The sequence below is a fragment of the Danio rerio genome, chromosome 7 (genome assembly GCF_049306965.1).
Source record: "Danio rerio strain Tuebingen ecotype United States chromosome 7, GRCz12tu, whole genome shotgun sequence".
Lineage (NCBI taxonomy): Eukaryota > Metazoa > Chordata > Actinopteri > Cypriniformes > Danionidae > Danio > Danio rerio.
In genome coordinates this window covers 66,460,001-66,481,900 of record NC_133182.1, presented here as the reverse complement: position 1 = coordinate 66,481,900, position 21,900 = coordinate 66,460,001, and the positions used below count along the sequence as shown (strand labels likewise).

General features: G+C 32.6%; 1 protein-coding gene across 6 annotated transcripts in view; it reads right to left on the bottom strand.

Annotated features, from left to right (window-relative positions):
* The window catches only part of pcdh7b (protocadherin 7b), a 251,783-nt gene that overhangs the window by 161,291 nt on the left and 68,592 nt on the right, over nucleotides 1–21,900 (bottom strand). The window contains exon 2 of one of the 6 annotated variants that reach the window (XM_005166497.6): nucleotides 20,100–20,754. The exons of the other annotated variants lie outside the window; for them this stretch is intronic. Coding sequence (XP_005166554.1) covers nucleotides 20,710–20,754 — 45 coding nt within the window. The 3' untranslated portion in view covers nucleotides 20,100–20,709. Of the gene's footprint in view, nucleotides 1–20,099; nucleotides 20,755–21,900 lie in introns of those variants that run through there. 6 annotated transcript variants of the gene reach the window in all.

Genomic DNA, 21,900 nt, shown 5'->3' with positions numbered 1-21,900 from the left:
ATATATATATATATATATATATATATATATATATATATATATATATATATATATATATATATATATGATGGATTAATCAGATTTTTTTAACAGTGCATGTGGCAAATTTTTAATATCAAAAGACCTTGTTTAATGTTATTATTGTTTTTTTTTTTTCATTTTTATTTAAATACATTTTGATTTAAGCTGACGTAAGTCATGGCATCATAAAATACCTTTATAGTGTTCACGTAGTTCATACTCTAGTATACTGTTAACAATTTTCTTGCTTCAAAATCAGTTTAAGGCAAGTCATATCACTCGGAGGCCATCTTTGAAACGCCTCTCAGGCAGTATCCTCGGGCATTCTGTTTAAATGGGAAAACATCAAATTCTCCACAAAGTATTGTAAATATTTACTGTAAAATATACAGCAATTTTTAAATACTTTAAAATACAGTAACATTCGGCATAACTGTACTACAGTAAAATACACTTCTTATTGCAGTTAAATGAAGGGTATCTGCTGTGTAAAACATATGCTGGCTAAGTCAGGGTTCATTCCGCTGTGGCGACTCCTGATTAAAAAAGGGAGTATGCTGATATACTACTACTACTTCTACTACTACAACTAATAATAATAATAATAATACTAATAATAATAATAACAATAATAATAATAATAATAATAATAATAATAATAATAATAATAATAATAATAATAATAATGTGTAATTTACAAACATTGTTAATAGTGTATCATCATACAATGTATTGTCATTATAAACAAGTATGCAAGTATGCATACACACATACACACACACACACACACACACATTCGTAACTTTTTGATTTATTGGCTAATTCGTTTGAATTCGAACAATCTAATTTGTACAATTTAGTACGATTTGCTTATCACACTTTGACGGTTGGGGTTAGGGGTGGGGTTAGGTGCCAAGCCTCCTTTTTAAAATCGTACATTTCTGAACGTCTGAACTTGTACGAATTTGTACGAATTAGCCACTTAGCTGACAAAATGTAAAATACTTCTGTTTCCTCGTGAGATCAGGCGGCACACACACACACACACACACACACACACACACACACACACACACACACAATTTAAACATGTGCACTGTATGACAAGGCTCTTATCTGTCAAGCATTGCAGAAGCCACCTGATCTGAAGTAGCATGTGTGTATTTTGTAGTGTACATAGTGTGTGCGTGTATTTGTACTGTATGTGCGTGTATGAGTGTGTGTGTGTGTGTGTGTGTGTCTGCCAGCACTCAGTTAGATCTGTTGGATTAGCTAAGTTTAATTGGATATGAGGACCTTTCGTTGCCCTCTCATCACTTCCTTTGAGCAAAATTCAAATTAGCATGAGAAAAAAAAAAATGAAAAGGAAGCGTTTGCTTATCTGGTGTTGTGCAAGCAATCAGCTCTCAAATGTGACCAGAACGTGTTTCCCCCACTGCAATATGTTCATGTATGCCACATTAAACATCACATTTGATTGTTTAGCCCTGCAACAAAGCATTATTTGCAGATTTGGACTGATCTGGGAGCAGCGCTTAACATACAAATCTTTTCTTTTTCTTTTTTTTCTTGCCATTCCCATCCCTCATTACAAAACAGCATTCAAAGCCGGGTCATCTGAGGATCGTCTGAAAGCCCCGCGGAGACTGGCTAAACCCCTCCTTTTGCAAACACTCAACTTGCTGTTCTCTCTCATTTCAATTTCATTTTTCTATATGGTGTCTGCTGCTGCTGCTGCTGCTGCTTTGGATCTATATTCCGTACGTGAGCTGTAATTTGTCCCTCTTCCTTGTCTCATTCTCTTTTGTATCTCATCAGTTTTCTCTCTCGTTTCATCTGCTCTGTTCAGCTGATGTTGCACTTTGATGTTAGAACAATACAACAGCGCTGTTCTGAACACACACATTTACAGATTTTTCATGTCAATACAAAGAGGTCAAAGTTTGGATGGTTAGCATGACCCGGTTAGCCTTTGCTAAAAGAGGTTGTAACTATATGCTCTGGCTTAAAAATGCTTCTTGCTGTATTGAAAGACACTCTGAAGAAGCTGTTTTATTCTTTTCTCAGGAAACACTGTTAATATGTAGTGTGTCATGTTTATAAATAATAATAATAATAATAATAATAATAATAATAATATCATCATCATCATCATCATCATCACTATTATTATTATTATTATTATTATTATTATTATTAGTATTATTATTATTATTGCTGTTGTTGTTGTTCTTGTTGTTCTTGTTATTCTTAATTTATTATTACCATTATTATTATTATTATTATTATTATTATTATTATTATTATTATTAGTAGTAGTAGTAGTAGTAGTAGTAGTAGTAGTAGTTGTAGTAGTAGTCGTAGTAGTATTGTTGTTGTTGTTGTTGTTGTTAATTTATTATTATTATTATTATTATTATTATTATTATTATTATTATTATTATTATTATAATAATAATTATTATTATTATTATTATTATTATTATTATTATTATTATTATTATTATTATTATTATTATTATTAATATTATTATTAAATAGCACATACACACACACACACGCGCACCTGAAAGTCCAGCAGGTACACAATAACTGCATAATAAACAACAGACTTAACAGAACCACACATGTCAGCCAAGAACACACACATACACACACACACATTATGTAAATGTTCGAAAGCTGTAATTGTCAAACAGTGCCTCTATGTGAAAATAGGTTTGTGTATGCGTACGCAGTCAGAAGTATTTGGATTGGGTTTCTCTGTTCTGGCTCTCCTTGACATTCTGTTTATCAGTGTATGGCAGGCAGAAAAAGAAAGAAAAAAAAAACATTAGATGTAATCGCGATGAACGCTAGCCCAGAGCACACGGCACAAAAGATTTACATGATGACAAACAAATCAAAGCAAACATAAAATAACCACAGACCAGACTGCTATGGTTTGTGTCACTATGATTTAGTGGAAATGCTAGTTATGATACTGTCTGTAAAATGAAATTTAAAGTGGAGTCTATTTCTAGAACTAAGCTAAGAGTGAAAATAGATCATTTGTGTTGAGTAATGCATTTCAAAATACAAATTAAGATATTGGAAAGGCTATTAGACCTGATGGTGCATGCTGTTTACTTATGAAGAAACAGTTCTCCACAAATGAAAAAATGTTGTAATTAATGTCTATTAATTATTATGTCAAAAGCAAATCAGATTTGCAATACAAAATTCCAATTTTAGGACATCAAACAGCATAGAAACATCAACATCTAGCCTGAATTTCATTGCAATATGTGCCCTGTTATTGAGTTGCATTTTTGTTAATGCGATTAAGTCAGTGATGCTAAATGCTGATTTAAATGTGTGGTTTGTCCAAAGTTGAAATGCATTAGGTTTTTATAATGTTAATACTCGTGTAGTTGAATGTCTTTGAAAAGCCGCAATAGATGACTCAATGCATTTGTAGGACATTCTTGCACGTTGCCCAAGCAGCATTGTACAGCAAGTTTTATTTGAAGATAAAAGAAAGTTAAAAGCACAATGTTCCACAACGATTTGTTATATCAGAGCAGAATGTTGTTCTTGTGTGTATCATTTTTCATTGTTTCATTTAGCATTTATACATACATGTTGTGCTTCTTAAGTTGACCTTCTCATAATCAAATCAAATCAAAACTAAACCAAACTAAACTAAACTAAACTAAACTAAACTAAACTAAACTAAACTAAACTAAACTAAACTAAACTAAACTAAACTAAACTAAACAAGAATAGACTAAACTAAACTAAACTAGACTAGATTAAACTAAACTAAACTAAACTAAACTAAACTAAACTAAACTAAACTAAACTAAACTAAACTAAACTGAACTAAACTAAACTAAACTAAACTATAGACTATAAAAGAATAGAATAGAATAGAATAGAATAGAATAGAATAGAATAGAATAGAATAGAATAGAATAGAATAGAATAGACTATACTACACTAGACTAGAATAGAATAGAATAGAATAGAATAGAATAGAATAGAATAGAACAGAATAGAATAGACTGAACTAAACTAAACTAAACTAAACTAAACTAAACTAGACTAGACTAGACTAGACTAGAATATAATAGAATAGACTAGACTAAACTAAACTAAACTAAACTAAACTAAACTAAACTAAACTAAACTAAACTAAACTAAACTAAACTAAACTAAAATTAAAAAAAAAAAAAAAAAAAAAAAAACAACAAACAAATTAAATAAAATGAAATAGTTAAATAATGAATTAAATTAAATTAAATTAAATTAAATTAAATTAAATTAAATTAAATTAAATTAAATTAAATTAAATTAAATTAAATTAAATTAAATTAAATTAAATTAAATTAAATTAAATTAAATTAATAAACACATAAATTGTGAAAAATTATTGAAGTGGGGAAATTTAAGGATTCTGTAATAGTGCATTGTACACTGATTGAACATGTCTTCAGTTTGTTTAATTCAATTTAATTTATTTGATTTGATTTGATTTGATTTTGTTTTATTTCGACAAGAATAAAAATAGTTTGAAATTTATTATGAACCATTTTGAGGTCAAAATTATTAATCCTTTTATGCTATTTTTTTTGACTGTCTACCTTGCCTAGTTAACCTTATTACCTAGGTAAGCCTTTAAATGTCACTTAAAGCTGTACAGAAGTGTCTTAAAAATATCTAGTAAAATATTATTTACTGTCATCATGGCAAAGATAAAATAAATCCGTTATAAGAGATGAGTTATTAAAGCTATTATGTTTAGAAATGTGTTAAAAAATCTGCTTTGTATATATACATTTATGGCAAACTATGACCCAATCCCAGTTCTATTGCTGTACCCCTACCCCTTCTTTATCCCCTTCTCCTTGGCCCTTGATAAAGAGTGTGCAGAGGAAGGACTCCAACATTTACCCCTAAGAAATGGGACACCTCTACAGCACCTGCACACATCATGTGTTATCACAATCTCTTGCTTCATATAAGATCAGACGGTCGCGACTGTTTTTCCAGTTACATTATGTTTTGGTATTTATCTTTAGGAAATCACTGAAGGCATATATTATGTTCTCATAATGATATAATGTGACAAAAGATCGTAACTGTACTGTGCATTTGCACTGTGGCCATATTCATCTATGTTAACACATGAAAACAACATTCACATTATAGCAGACACTGTAAAAAGGTCATGTAAAATGCACAATATTTCTCTTCTCTTTTGAACTATCATTTGGGAAATGATATCTCTAAATTGTTATGCAGCAACAGTCAGAAAGACTCCAAACAATGTGCTTTAATCATGGCCGGCAGGGTCTATCCAATCAAAGAGAGCCCTCCAAACAGAAGAATGCAGTTTACATTGAATGGATGCATTACACACACAAATTCTTCAACATGATTGGCTCTTCTTACATAACCCTTTCTTTATTTTAGCAAACACAATCTGTATTTTGCTAGTTACTTGAACTGAAATCTAGATGTTAAATGTGTGTGTCTAGACAACTATCTAGTCTTTGTTTCCTCTTTCTTATCACACAATTTTAGGCCAGGTATTTTAGAGCCATTTAGCTTAGTTTAACCTGTTTGCGTGTCTTTTTTAAAATATATGTCAAACTTATAAGAAAAAAAAAATGGGTGAATTATTAAACTTTTTCTTCACAATCATCATGCAGAGCTATTTTGTGTTGAATTGTACATACCAAATGTCCATTGCCATCTAGTTCCAACCCAAATAACTGAATTACAACTTAATAATTTGTAAATACAATTTTTCCTGGCAGACTTGAACGTAACGTAGTGAATTTTCAAATGCAAAGACTCGTGTCTCCTTAAAGGGATAGTTTACCCCCCCCCCCCCAAAATAAAATTTTGTCATCATTTACTCATCCTTTACTTGTTTCAAACCTTTAGGAGTTTCTTTCTTCTGTTGACTTCAAACAAAGACATTGTGAAGGATGAAAATGTGTAAACCTTTGACTTCCACAGTGTCTCATTTCCTTATTTAGGATGTTAAGGGTTACAGGTTTACTGCTTTCTTCAATGTATCTTCTTTAGTGTACGGTCAGAAACACTAGAAAGAAACTCAAAGGTTTGGAACTACTTGAGGCTTAGCAAATAATGTGTATATGTTAATGTTTGATATAATATACCTTTAGTTTACTTCCGACTGACCAAAATGTATCTTATTACCGGGTGTCAAGTTTAAGTGTGGAATTACAGTAGTTTGTGTTTCAGTCGGACCACAAGTGGACAACTAGGTGTAAACAGGCCTATGTTTTGTTTTGTCCACTTTTGACCATGTTGAAAATTATCTTACCCATTGAAAAGCAAAAACAAAAGCTGTTTATGTTTCCAAAATACAGTCAAGATGATGATCATCAACATCCATTTCACCCACTTGAATTTCCACTCTCTTGTAAGCCATGGTACATGGGTTTGTTCACTTAATAATATACTGCAGTAGTTACAATGAGCACTCATGAGATGTGACAGTGATGTAGATCAAGAACCAATAAAAGGGAAGAATGAAATCTAAAAACAAGTACAAACAGCAGATGCATTTAAATAAATGTTAATGCCAGGTGGAAATGGCATTTTCATTTAAAATGATTTCATATGAAAATGATTTCTATAAATGATTTTCTATAAATAGATGAATTTATTCACTTTTGAAAGCAAGACAATGACAGTTGCCATCACCATCCCTTTCATCCACTTGAGTTTCCACCCTCCTGTAAGCCATGGCACATGGGTTTGTTCACTTAATAGCATAGTAGTCACACTGAGCCCTTATGAGATGAGACAGTGATTTTAAGTAAGAACCAATAAAAGGAAAGAAGGTCTTAATAAAATCTGAACACAAGTACACAGAACAGATCCTTTTAAATGCATGCTAATACCAGATAGAAATGGTAGCAGTCTCTCTGCCAATCATGTATGATAAAAATGTAAGTTAATATAAGTTGAAAAAAGGGCATATGGCCAAAAATTATGAAGAAAATTGATTTACTTATATATATATATATATATATATATATATATATATATATATATATATATATATATATATATATATATATATATATATATATATATATATATATATATATATCTGACTTTTGACGACCAAATTAATGTTATGTGCAATAGAGCAATACATTAGAATGTGATAGAAATTGTTATTTTACAAACACACACTGAACCATGCCCTTCCAGCCGCAACCCATCTCTGGGAAACATCCACACACACACACACACACACACACACACACACACATTTATACACTTTGGACAATTTAGCCTACCCAATTCACCTGTACTGCTTGTCCTTGGACTGTGGGGGAAACTGGAGCACCCCAAGGAAACCCACGCAAACGCAGGGAGAACATGCAAACTCCACACAGAAACGCTAACTGACCCAGCCGAGGCTCGAACCCGCGACCTTCTTGCTGTGAAGTGACAGCAATGCCTACTGTGCCACTGTGTCGCTGTATTTATTTATTTATTAATTTATTAATTAATTAATTAATTAATTTATTTATTTATTTATTTATTTATTTATTTATTTATTTATTTATTTATTTATTTATTTATTTGTGTTTGTTTGTTTGTTTGTTTGTTTGTTTGTTTGTTTTATCAATTTAATCATTTAGTTATTTATTTATATATTTTTTATATTTTATTTTATTACTTTTATTATTTTAAATATTTTAATTTATTAATTTATTTATTTTTATTTATTCCTGTTTTCTTTTTTTCCTTTTTTTATCCATGTATCTATTTATAAAAAATATAAAAATAAAAATTGACATCCATAGAAGAAAATGAAAATAGGTAAAAAAAAAAGGTTGCAGGTTTTCAGCATTCTTCAAAATGTCTTGCAAAAGAAACTAAGGTTTGGAACAACTGAAGGGAGAATAATTTATGACTAAATAATAATAATAAGAATAAATTAATAAATTTCACTTTTGGGTGAACTATTTCTTTAAGATAGCCAGGATGCTGGACACAACGATGTTTTATATTTTTTTGATTTCTAGTCCTTCTAAAATGTAGAATAATGCAGAAAAGGTGGGAGGAACTGATTTAGTTATACCATGCACTATAAGTACTTTTTTTTCTTCTTCTTTGTCTTCCTTTTATTTTGAATGACAGTATCTGAACATTGCATGTGTGTGTGTGGGTTGAAGTTGTATGTGTGTGAGTGTGTGTGCTTCGATATTACTGATTAAGCAGACACACGCTGCTGTCCCTGTTCAATCTTTGATCATTTATACGACGTTGCCAGACCCTAAACAGAAAATCAGAGGGATGTTTTGCATGCTAAAAGAGGAAGAGGAAAAGAGGGCCAGCAAAAAACAAGCTGGCAAACAAGAGAGGGAACATAAAGAATAAGGGGCGCATAATTAGAGCTCTTTAATAAAGCATGAGCTGGAGAAAACTGAGCCTCTTTGGGAGGAGGCAGAGAGGCCAGATACTTCTTTTAATGCTATTGATTGGGAAATGATGTGTGTGTGTTTGTGTCGGCTCATGTGTGTGTAGGCATCGATTGCTTTGACCCAAACTACAACAAGCTCCGTGCAAGCATTTTAGTCAATGCTTCTGCAGCGGGCTAATGCTACAATCAGTGGCCAAATCTTGGAGGACAAAAACGAGCCTATTGAGGAGAATTAGGAGTTATAAAGTCAAACGCTGGATAAAGGGATGTGTTCAGCATCGCTGTTTTTACTGGACGCCACCGTGCCTTCAAACAAACAACCCAGCACCCTGAGGGAGAGACGACTAATCCATTCAGCCAACAGAGCCATTCTCATTATCGACTGCTAAAAACACACAGGGCAAGAGGGAGGCAAAAACAAGTGAGGGATGACAAGAAAGTAGAAAGGTGGAAACAATTCTGGAACCAAACAAGTCAAGTGGTAAACCACAGGACACGTTTTTATATTCATAGGTAAACATCTGGAATAATATGGTGCAACAAATGTTGTGTGTTTGACAAAGTTGATGCAATTTCCCAGAGGTCAATAGCTTTTTAAAATCATAACGTCTCAGATGTTTTTGGTTATGTTTGCTTTGAATATCAAATTAGAGTAGGTATGTGTGTATGCTTGTATGTATGTTTGCACCCGCTTTGAATGTTATCACTCGACTGAATGGGCGTTGGCAGCATGGTTGTGCAGTGGGTAGCACAATCGCCTCACAGCAGGAAGGTCGCTGGTTTGAGCCCCGGCTGGGCTAGTTGGCATTGCTGTGTGATGTTTGCATGTTCTTCCCGTGTTGGCGTGGGTTTCCATAATAAAGGGACTATGCAAATTGAATGAAATGAATGAAAGAAAATTAATGAATGAATTAATGAATGAATGGGCGTATAAGTGGTTATCAGCTGATAGATATGGGGCAGTAGGGGCCTTCTGCGCTAGAAAGCCCCTACTGGCCCACATCTATCAGCTGATAACCACTGATAATGCCCATTCAATCAAGTAATAACATTCAAATCAACCTATGTATGCATGTGCACAATATTTGAAAAAAAAAAAGTGATATAATGGGCTCTATTTTGACGGTCCATGCGACGCAAACGCTTTCAGGCCGTGTCAGAACGCATTTTTGCTAATTTAAGGACGGGAAAATCCGCTTTGCGCCATGGCGCATGGTCTAAAAGGGTTGAGTTTATTTTCTTAATGAGTTATAGGTGTGTTTTGAGAATAAACCAATTAGAGCCTCATCTCCCATCTCCCATAAGCGCATTCGCTATTTACAGGACGTAAAGTAAGTCTAAGTGGAAAAACTGAGCATTTCACCAGCAAATCTAAGCAAATCTAAGCTTGTTTAAAAAAAAAAACAAATATAAATATGGATACAATAAATAATACTGCTAATAATAATAACATTAAACAAAAGCAAATTGTAATATATGAACTGAAAAGCCTCCCGAGATGAAGAGGGCATAAAAGCAGTGATTTTTCATATTTATGTAGGCTAGAAAATAGTATGTTTTGTAATATTTTAATCCTTTATATTTATATCCTTTATCTATTCTTATTATATCCTATATGTATCCTAAATATTTAAATGGTTTTATATGTAAAGATATTTGCCAATTGCTCTCTTGTGCGTATTAAGCAGTGTGTAAGCGAGGTGCAACTCTGCGCCGGAGTTTAGACCGGGTTTGTTTTGGTCTAATGAAAAATCTATTATAGTTTCTCAAAATAGCAACGCGCCAGCAGTGCGCCTCAGAACGCCTTCCTTTTTAGACCAGAATGCCTATGGACGCACATATGAGCGCTAATGCATTTGCTATTTAAACAGTGTAGCGCAACGCCTCAAAACGACTCTTGCGCCAAGCTGAAACTACCAAACAAGTATTGCGCCGCGCCTTGCGCCACACTGCGCCGGGTGTTTGATAGGGCCCAATGACTCTAATAAATAAACGCATTGGCTCAAATCAGGCATTATATTAAAGCGGCTCCTTTTATTTTGAAGAAGAAATAATCTCATACACACACACACAAACACACACACACACACATTCTTACATGCTCTCATTTCACAGACTCCATTTCTCCACTGCCTTTTTTTCACACTGGGGCAATGCAGGTGTTGAACAGAATAATAATCAATGTGTGTGTGTGTGTGTGTGTGTGTGTGTGTTTCTCTGGTTGGGTGGGTGATATTGTGTGTATGTGTGTGAGTCTGTCTGTGGGGAAAAAAAACACAAAAAAACACATGTGCGCAAGAAAAACACATTGGCCCAACACACATTGAGATTTAGATTTTCTCAAAAAATGTTTTTACCTCAACCACTGAAATGCGGTAGGCGGAGGTTAATCCATAGCTGCATGAAAACAGCGCTGTGATTGGCTGAGATGTGGCAGCGCTTCTGCCCACTCCAGGAAGTGATTGATGTTAAGCGGACTTTGATATTTGACTGCTGTGATGACAGTAGGAATATGATTCATCTCCTCCGCCAAAAGGAAAAGAACCTGCTTCTCTGGTTTCCAGGCACAAAACAGTCAAACACACAACGCACATTCTGACACACACACGCAGACTGGAACGTAGCTCTTTTCCTGAAGGATTTTCGGTAGAAAACTGACCATAGTGTTTGACAACTGTTAGAAATTTGATGACGGATGACAAGAAATATGTTCAAATGGGAACACTGAAATAATTTATGGACACAATCTCCGTCCTATATTCAGTCTGGGAGCTGAAAATCATGTTTTCTTTGTCATGAAGAGGAAGAAGAACATAAAAGAAAAGTTTATTTTCGATTATTTATACATATATTTTTAATAAAAAGTTATCGAAATGTGATCTCTCATTGAATTAAACATTTATTTCAGTGAGTCGGTCATGGTTGACCAGTGTAAAGTAAAAGGGAAGGTCTTGAATTAATTTTCAGGGGTGTGCTTCTGAGAGAAAGAAGATGATTTATATTCTAAACTCATCTCGTTTTGGTTAAATGACAGTATTTCTCAGTCGCTGTAAGCTCAGCGTGCCTCAAATGAACTCTTTGCTCTTTAGTTCAATCAATCAAACTGGATTCAAAAGAGCGAAGTATATAACTGCAACACGACTGCTGCCGCTGACAGTACCTGACATTGAGGAGCAGTTGATTGAGAGTCATGCGATAATTTTACAAAACCGATTCCCCTGTCTGACAGAATTGCTGGAAACTCAAAAAGTATGGAGCATGGAGAGAGATTTGTTACATAGTTGTACACTAACTTGTTTGTAGTGCTTTAAATGTGAGTGTATTGTGGTACAAATGAATTAAATGTGTATCAAAATTTATGGTAGTCTTTATTTCCAAACCTGTAGGACAACACTTTACAATGACGTTCAATTAGTAAATGTATGTATGTATGTATGTATGTATGTATGTATGTATGATGTATGTATGTATGTATGTATGTATAAGGTATGTATGTATGTATGTATGTATGTATGTATGTATGTATGTATGTATGTATGTATGTATGTATGTATGTATGTATGTATGTATGTATGTATGGGTGTATGTATGTATGTATGTATGTATGCGTGTATGTATGTATGTATGTATGCATGTATGTATGTATGTATGTATGTGTGTATGCGTGTATGTATGTATGTATTTATATATGTACGTTTGTATGTATGTATGTATGTATGTATGTATGTATGTATGTATGTATGTATGTATGTATGTGTGCATTTATTTATTTATTTATTTATTTATTTATTTATTTATTTTTTTATTATTTTTTATTTATTTATTTATTTTTTATAATAACAACATAATAACTTAAGTAAATTACATAATTGACTAGAATTGAATAATAATAATAATTTATATTATTATTACTATTACTATTATTATTATTATTATTATTATTATTATTATCATTATTAAGTTCTACACCATTTAGTTTGGTTATGCTATCAAACTGACCCTCACTATATACAAATAATATAAATATTTTATAATTAATTAATTAATTCATTAATTAATTATATAATAAATGTTTTGTTCATAGCAGCTGGTTTATAAGCACTTCTTATTGCAGGTACGGTTGCCCATACTAAAAATAAATCATAATCAACCCAAATTCAGGGCTCATGCAAATGTGAATTCATACGAAGCACACTTGATTCTGAACCAAGCAACTGAAGACCGTCGATAATGAGCTGCTCCTGTGTATAACAACACAGCACATAACACAGACTTCTAAATCAAAATCTGTGTAATCTGATCACAGTTTCAACGTTATTTTGATTAAACATGCAACCTTAGTTTGTTCAGCTTAAAAACACCAATCATACATCCAGTATATGTCTGCATGCGTGTACACACCAAACTACACATGACAATGACGAATCGCTCTCTATTTATCTCTCTTTCCCGTACACACACACACACACACACACACACACAGATTGTCAGCTTGTTTACATATGTGGAAAAATGGGCTAGCGTGTGCATAATATGTTAATCCCTAAGGGCATAATGCGTCCCCCCTTGAGAATGTTCTGGAAGTGTTAATAGCTCACAGCCGGGAACACGACTCCTCCTTCCCAGACCACAGACAACAAATCACTGCCTACCTGCGCTCTCATATCCACGCTGAGAGTGTGTCCATCCGCCTAATTCTCCTCATTTTCTCCACACCCATCTTTTCAAAGCAGTAAATTACAAAATCCTATTTCTTCCTGTAATACCTGGCCCTGTATGGGAATGAGCGAATGGATGTAGATGGAGAGAGAGGGAGAGGTGCAAGCTCAGCAGAAGGCCTGGTTAATAGCACCATTACTGTCATGAGGATCCAGATTCGGACAATGAATTAATAACGAGCGGAAGGGGAGCAGTGTGAGAGGGAACAAGCGAGACACACACACACACAATCAGCCGCACACACTCAGCACCTCTGTTGCGTAAGTGCGATGTGTGAAACGGCAATAAAAATGGGTGATGTTGACTTCTGGAAAAGTGACACACTTAAGGAGAAGAAGAACAAGGGAAAAGATAGAACTGGAAAATAGACTGGGTGAGCATGGATTATTAAACCCACCGAAACAGTATGGCCTAGTTTGGATGTTGTCAAATGTTAATGACTATCGAAAAAAGCTATTATAACTATATATATATATATATATATATATATATATATATATATATATATATATATATATATATATATATATATATATATATATATATATATAATAAAGCTGAATTTGGATCTTTTATTACACGTTTTGATCCTTTTTCAGTGTTTAGGCCAATTCACATAGCACATTACACCTCAGAATTATAAGGTTCTATGTGACATTTTTTGTCAAAATTGAGTTATTGACATATTCTTATTAAGTGACAACTAATTTACATTATGGAATGTTTTTTTTATTTTTTTTATAAGTTGTTTACATTTTAAGGCCTCAAAAATAATAAAAAAAAGTTACACAAATACTGTTGAAGCTTTGAAGCTCAATATCTTAAAATCATTCAGAACGCAGACAGAACCTTATAATTCCAAGATGACAATATGTCAACGCATGCCATATTTGGATAATAAAGGCTAATGTAAGATTTAAATGGATAGTTCATCCGTAAAGTACAATTTGCTGACCATTTAGTCTCCCTCAAAAAGTGACAAACATATTTCATATTTCTTCTGTCGAACACAATGGAAGATATTTTGATGAACGTTATATAGAAGTCGATGGCTTTCTTCAAAATATCTTCTTTTGTGTTTAACACAATTTAACCTTTAAAGCATGTCTGGTTTTAACGTTAAATAGCTCACAACCCCTCTGAAGATGTTTCTTTATTATGTTGAGCAACAAAATAATGATGGTAACCTGCAGTCACTGAATTCCATAGTAAGAAAAACATATATTATGGTAGTCATGGGCTACCAGTTTCCAATAGATCCACAATGTAAACATTGAAATTGACTGAATGCATATTGACTATTAAATCTACAGAAACACTGTAGTGCACTAGTTTGGTATTTATCAAATGTTAATCACTATATAAAAAGCTATTCATAACTGCATTTATATTTTCCCTTTTGTTGACCAGTTTAGGTCAATTCATACAACAACACATATTTGCATCTAAAGTTGCAAGATGGAGAGCTTAAGAACTTTTTTTGTTCGTGCCTTATACACCAACAGTTAAAACAGTTGTTATGCCAACTTGCTACTGTAAGCAAAATCTTTTTCTGAATGGTCCACTGCTTTACATCTGACATCGATGAGTGCCGCATGTAACAGGTCATGTACTTGTAACTTGACATGGTGTCATATCCACTATATATGTGAATATATATATATATATATATTCATGTTCTTGTCTTCTGGTTTTCTTGTCTTCATTTTCTTGTCGGCTTAGTCCCTTTATATATGCCTAATATCCGATGACCAGAATGTGGTATTTTTTTATTTTATTTTTTTTATAAATTGTTAATATTTTGATATTTGTGATGCTGCAAGCCCAGAGACTGATTTGTACACCATGACTTTAAATAAAATTCACTTAAAAAGTGGTCATAAACAAGTATTGTCCACATTTACAGGCGTCTGTACAGTGTACAGTTGGGCCTTAATTGGAACGCATCGTTCCTTTGTTTTTTAATCGATTGACTGGTCATTTACTGTAGGTCATGTGATTCACACCAACAGTGTATCATATCAGAGGCATCGTTTAGAAGAGGAGAAAATAAATCTTACTATCAGTCCTCTTCGGTTACCATGGTTACTTAATGAGTTAATTTACAGTAGATTCAGATATTTTTGGAAAGACAATAAGCCCTTATTATTATTTTTTTTTTAGCTCTTGAAATGAACCAATAAATTAAAGAAGACTTTAATAGACTTTACACTTTGAAGAAAAGACTAAATATAAGCAATTTGGTAAGCAGCTTTTACCTGTGTAATCACCTTTTAAAAGTGTCTGGAGTAGACTATATATTATTACAGATCCAATATGTTAATTCAGCTATCCTCTGTAGTAAACCAACACAGCAGTAAATGACCGATTGATGATGCGTCGATCTAAAAAACTGAGGAGATGGTTTATTTAAAGGTGCCTGTTAAAGTGTAATTACACAAATAAGAGATTAGAAACATTAATTAACATGGTACATACTATAAGGTTAGCCTTTCCCGTAGGGTTAATTGCTTTTAACTTGACATGATTTAGTGTTATTTAAGTAAATTTGTCCTGAACGGCACTTGAGGATATTATTAAAATATAAAGGTTTTGTGTATATATGAATTATAGTTAATGTTACCTAACATAATATAATATATTAAAATATACAATCATATGATATAATATATTCATAAAAATAATAATAATAATAATAATATATTAATAATAATATACGCTTAAAATCATTCAATTTTGTTACAAGCTCCATGCGTAAAAAAATAAATAAATTATTTAATTAATGAAATAAATAAATAGTAAACAATGTGAACAAATTATTTCTAGCTAAGTAAAGTAGCAGACAATAGACTAGACTAGATTAGACTAGACAAATAGAATAGAATAGAATAGAATAGAATAGAATAGAATAGAATAGAATAGAATAGAATAGAATAGAATAGAATAGAATAGAATAGACCAATTACCATGTTTGTAAACATTCATTATGCGCGCGCAGGAAGGTGGCAGAAAGCAACCGGGAGCCCTAGCATTTACAGCAGATTCCGCCTAGCCAAAGACAAGGAAACAAGACGGAGCTAACGATACAAGGCCTGGGTAATTAACCATCAACATGCAAAACGACTGCATTCTGACAGTGAACTTCACCTTATGTATGTGAACCTACACATAAAGGTAAAGTTGGTTTTATATTCGCACATTCAGACTTTCTCCTTAATAATATAATTTCATAAAAATATTATTTGCAAACTCTAAATAGCGAAATATTAGCAACAGCCAATGACTATCAAAGTACAACATTGTTCACAGTGAAATAAACATTGTTAATGTTGTTTTCAAGTCACACTTGCAGGTTATTTCAGACTGAATATTCAAAGTGGCGTGGTAAACAATATAGAGAGTGTGTCACAAGTTGTCACTGAATGAATGTGTGAATATAAAACTAAGTTTACCTTAATAAACTTTCACGTTTCATTCTTAGCATTCAGTGTTAGCAGTTTAATTAACCATATGTAACTGTTTTTGCTGAAATCATTTCTGCAATCAAAAACGAGTCATGTGTATGATTCAGCATAGCGTGAACTGACCTGATATGACATGTGAACTGCAGAGTCCAGCATTTCTAATTAGCTCCTCACTTCATTCAGCTCCCATTTAGCCAAAGACGTCTGCAGTCGGTATTAAAGCAGTGTGTGGTGTATGGTAAACGTTAAGTTTTTTTCTATTTTTAGACTCGAATTTAGCATCCTACCGCAAAACACGACAACTTTACCATTGTAGCCTGTCTGTTTTTTGCAACCGGGGACCCGTGTGACGTCATGTGTGACGTAGGTTGGTAATTGGTCTATAGAATAGAATAGAATAGAATAGAATAGAATAGAATAGAATAGAATAGAATAGAATAGAATAGAACAGAATAGAACAGAATATAATAGAATAGAATAGAATAGAATAGAACAGAACAGAACAGAACAGAACAGAACAGAACAGAACAGAACAGAATAGAATAGAATAGAATAGAATAGAATAGAATAGAATAGAATAGAATAGAATAGAATGATCTTCACATTAACAGCAATTATTTAAGAACAGTTTACTGAAAGGGTCTTTGGGGATAACAAAATAGTTCTTCAGTCAAATTTCTTCCAACTTTAAGAACAGCTCAATTATGGTATAGAGGCACCAAGTCAATAAGTAAGTAAGTAAGTAAGTAAGTAAGTGAGTGAGTGAGTGAGTGAGTGAGTGAGTAAACAAACAAACAAACAAACAAACAAACAAACAAACAAACAAACAAACAAACAAACAAACAAACAAACAAACAAACATAAATAAATGAATGAATAAATAAATAAACAAATAAATAAATGATTTCCCAGTGGGTTGCAGCTGGAAGGGAAGCAGTTGCGTAAAACATATGCTGGATAAGTTAGCGGTTCATTCCGCTGTGGCAACCTCAGATTAATAAAGGGACTGAGCCGAAAAGAAAATTAACATATGAATGAATGAATGAATGAATGAATGAATGAATGAATGAATGAATGAAAGAGTACATAAATAAATAAATAAATAAATAAACACTGGAAGAATTGGTAAGCATTATTGCGAAAAGATAAATGAACCAAAGCAAAAATAATTTCATGATATAAAGATGAAAGCGGTGTGACATTTACTTAACGCAATCTATGATTTACTCATTTATTCATTGTCAGACAGTGTCACATTTTGACATAACTATTTGCTCACTTCACTACATACGCCTACCCTTTTTATATTCATAAACAGAGCGATTTAAAGTGAGACACAACACAATTTGTGCATTCATTATTCTCTGACCTATTCTAAATATTTTCCACAGCCGACTGTTTAGACTCAGATTTACCTGACTTATCTTTTTTTCTGTTCTTTATTGCTGCACAAATAAAGGTTAAACCCAATGCAAATCCTCTGAGGAATTTCAAAAGAACATAATTCTTCATCTCCATCAAGACAATCTGGTCAAACTCATCCGCTCCCTTATTTTACAACAAATCAAATCAAATTTAAATCATATCAAGTTTGGATAACTAATATAGGTCAGGGGGATTATACTGTAAACAGCAGAACTAAAATAAATCCTAAATATAATAAATAAACGGATGAAACAGACATAATTTATCTGTAAACAATTGTTAGGCTTTGAAACAGGAGCTTGATACACAGATTAAAGAAGATAAGCTTGTTTTTCTATCTCTATACCAAGGAGCATCATATTAGTTTAGCGTTTTTGAAAAGACGGTATAAGCAAATTGTAAATATTTATAAGAACACAATGGCTGCTAAAACTACACACATGAAACCAAAAAATAAAAGCTCAAAAAGCTGCTCGTCGGGTAGAGTTGAATAGCATTGCCATTTGAGTCATAAACCTTGAGGGAGAACGCAAGTGATGAGAGCAGATTGTGTAAAGATTATCTATAGACGCTCCAATGTAGAGAATGATGCAGGGAGATGGAGACAGTAAGAATCAATGTTGTGCTATTATATCCCCGAGATAGATGCAGCACACACAGAAAGCTTGAAATATGAAGCTAAAATACATAGGGCTTCCTGAATCTTTGCTACAATGTAAATCTATGGTGTCACATTCCATTTATTTATTTATTTATTACTATCTGCTTTCTTAGCAGTTCAATGATGTATAGCTTGTATAATTGTGCATTCTATGTTGAAAACGGGATATGGGAAACATGTCTCTTCAATACATTATGATGACAGAATGTCATTAAAATGTCTTCTACATGTACAGCATAAGAGCATCCTTATATTTGTAAACTAAGACTTTTTTGTAAAAAGTCTAATGCACATAGAACCTTATTATTAAAATAAAATGGAATAAAATGGAATAAAATAAAACAAATTTAAATAAAATAACAATAGGTTAATAAATTAATAAATAAATACAACAAACAATAAAATAAAAATAACTAAAATATTTAAAAAATAAAATAAAAAATAAATAATAAAAAAACAAATAAAGTAAAATAAAATGAAATTAAATTAATTAAAATAAAAAAAAATAATAAAATAAAATTTAACATTTTTTAAAAATAAAATAAAATAAAATAAAATAAAATTAAATTAAATTAAATTAAATTAAATTAAATTAAATTAAATTAAATTAAATTAAATTAAATTAAATTAAATTAAATTAAATTAAATTAAATTAAAATTTTGGTGACTAAAATATTATTTTAATAAATATATCTGTTAATTAAATCTGTTTTGTTTAAATGCACCACAATACATTGCCTATTTTCACTGAGAAAAACAATAATAAAGATATTAATTTTCAAAATGGGGTGTACTCAATTATGTTAAACACTGTGTATAAAGTTGTTTATGTGATTTATGTATAAGTGAATAAATGTTTTTGAAACCAATGAAGACAGCAGAAGTCAATGATTTATTTGTATTATTAAGCCTAACATGTTTACTATTCCAAAATATTATAACTTTTTTTTTAAAATAAAATATACTCTGTTCGGTTGGGTAAAAAAAAAAAAAAAAAAAAAAAAAGAAAAGTTTTGTTTTTTTTACTCAGGCATTTCAAAATATATATTTTTAAAGAGCTGTAATCACAATATAATATAATATTTGTATCAAACTTATACTGGCCTATTAATGGCATTATTGCAGAAAGTGTTTAAATTCCCTATGATTTAGAGTAAATAATAATAATAATAATAATAATAATAATAATTATTATTATTATTATTATTATTATTATTATTATTATTATTAATATTATTATACAAGCTACTGTAAAACTGTAATGCAAGTCATTAAACTTCAATTCATTGTCGATCTTAAATAAAAGAAAGCAAGAAAAAAAGAAAACAGGCAAGGCTTCAGCAAAGTAGTTTCATTTATATCTATTTATATAATTAAAAAATATGAACATATTTTCAAACAAAAACAAACAATTGATCTCACTTTATTTTACAAAATCTTTTAAAAGAGTGAGATGTGTATGACCTGTATACAATATCATCTTCACGGAGATATGTGAATAAGTGCTGCATCTTGTAAAGTTTCTGATGTGAAAAGCATTCAACACAGCACTATGAGTGTCATGATTTAAAGCACGGACGTAATATGACTCATCTTGGCCTCTGAGAAGATCCTGATTGGTCCTTTTATGTGTATTCCAAGTGCTGGTTGGTTCATAAATAAAACTTTATGGAACCAATTCAGAGTTCATGCTTTTAGACAGAAAATGTTAGCTTTCTAACATAAAATAGACCAAACAAAATCACATAACGCAATATGCGAAACAAAATAATGTTAAAATATATATTTAATTCCAAGTTGATAAGTCAGGTAGGCCATGAACAAAAGAGTGTAGAAGTGAGAGTCTGGAGTAGGTGTGTGAGGAACTGCAGTGTGTCTTCCATAGCAACAAAACCTCTTCTTTGTGCACAAACACACTCACACACATGCATCGATACAAGTTCATTCAGCATTCAGTCCTACACGATGAGTCCCTCAGCCAGCCAGTGACAATATACGGTTTCCTGCAACACACAAATATGCTTATAAATGTCTTTTCAGCAAATCATTTCACACCCAGTTAAAGCTGGCACAGAGGCCCACGTCTTAAACACACACACACACGCATACACACACACACACACACACATTGGAAACTCTGCCTCTCCTCTCGGTTTACAGGAAGAGGTTAATCTTGCTCATAATTTGATGAAGAATTTTTTAAAAAAGAGCATGCTGTGTCCTCTCTTCATGAGCACAGACGAATAGACGGAGAGACACTGCCCCGGGCAACACATTTTCTCTTTCTCTCCTCCTCCCTCATCCTGCGCTTCGCTCGGCACATCAGTATGCTGCAGACACACACACGCACAGACACACACTTGGAAACACACATAAACACTTGCTGGAGTCTCTAGACACTGGAGCTTTGTGCCACAGAGCTCTCTCTCTCTCTCTCTGCAAATGTATGGCGATTTATATCACATTGAAAGAAAAAGTTAAGCAAACTGTGTAAGAAAAGGTGTTGCTTTTTTGTGAAACTGATAACATACATGATTATGACTGACTATAATTATTCTATATTAATGCAAGATGTTTTGTCTTTTGAAGCAGCCCGGTGGAACAAATGCTGGGTTCCACACAATCGATTTGTGTTGAAATGACTTGAAGGAATTAAGTTAACTTTAAGTGGATTGAACATAAAACAGGGGTGAAGCAGTGGCGCAGCATGTAGCGCTGTCGCCTCACAGCAATAAGGTCGCTGGGTCGCTGGTTCGAGCCATGGCTCAGTTGGCGTTTCTGTGTGGAGTTTGCATGTTCTCCCTTTGTTCGCGTGGGTTTCCTCCGGGTGCTCCGGTTTCCCGCACAGTCCAAAGACATGCGGTACAGGTGAATTGGGTAGGCTAAATTGTCCATAGTGTATTAGTGTGTGAATGTGTGTGTAGATGTTTCCCAGAGATGGGTTACGGCTGGAAGGGCATCCGCTGCATAAAAACTTGCTGGATAAGTTGGCGGATCGTTCCACCAATATATACGTTGAATTTTGTTTGTAAATGAAAATCGAGTTGACGTCAGAACCCAGTGTCAGTCAGACATCAAAGTCCAACGTCCAACCTAAAATCAACTAAATATCAACATTGACCTTATAACCTTGACATTGTGTGGACGTT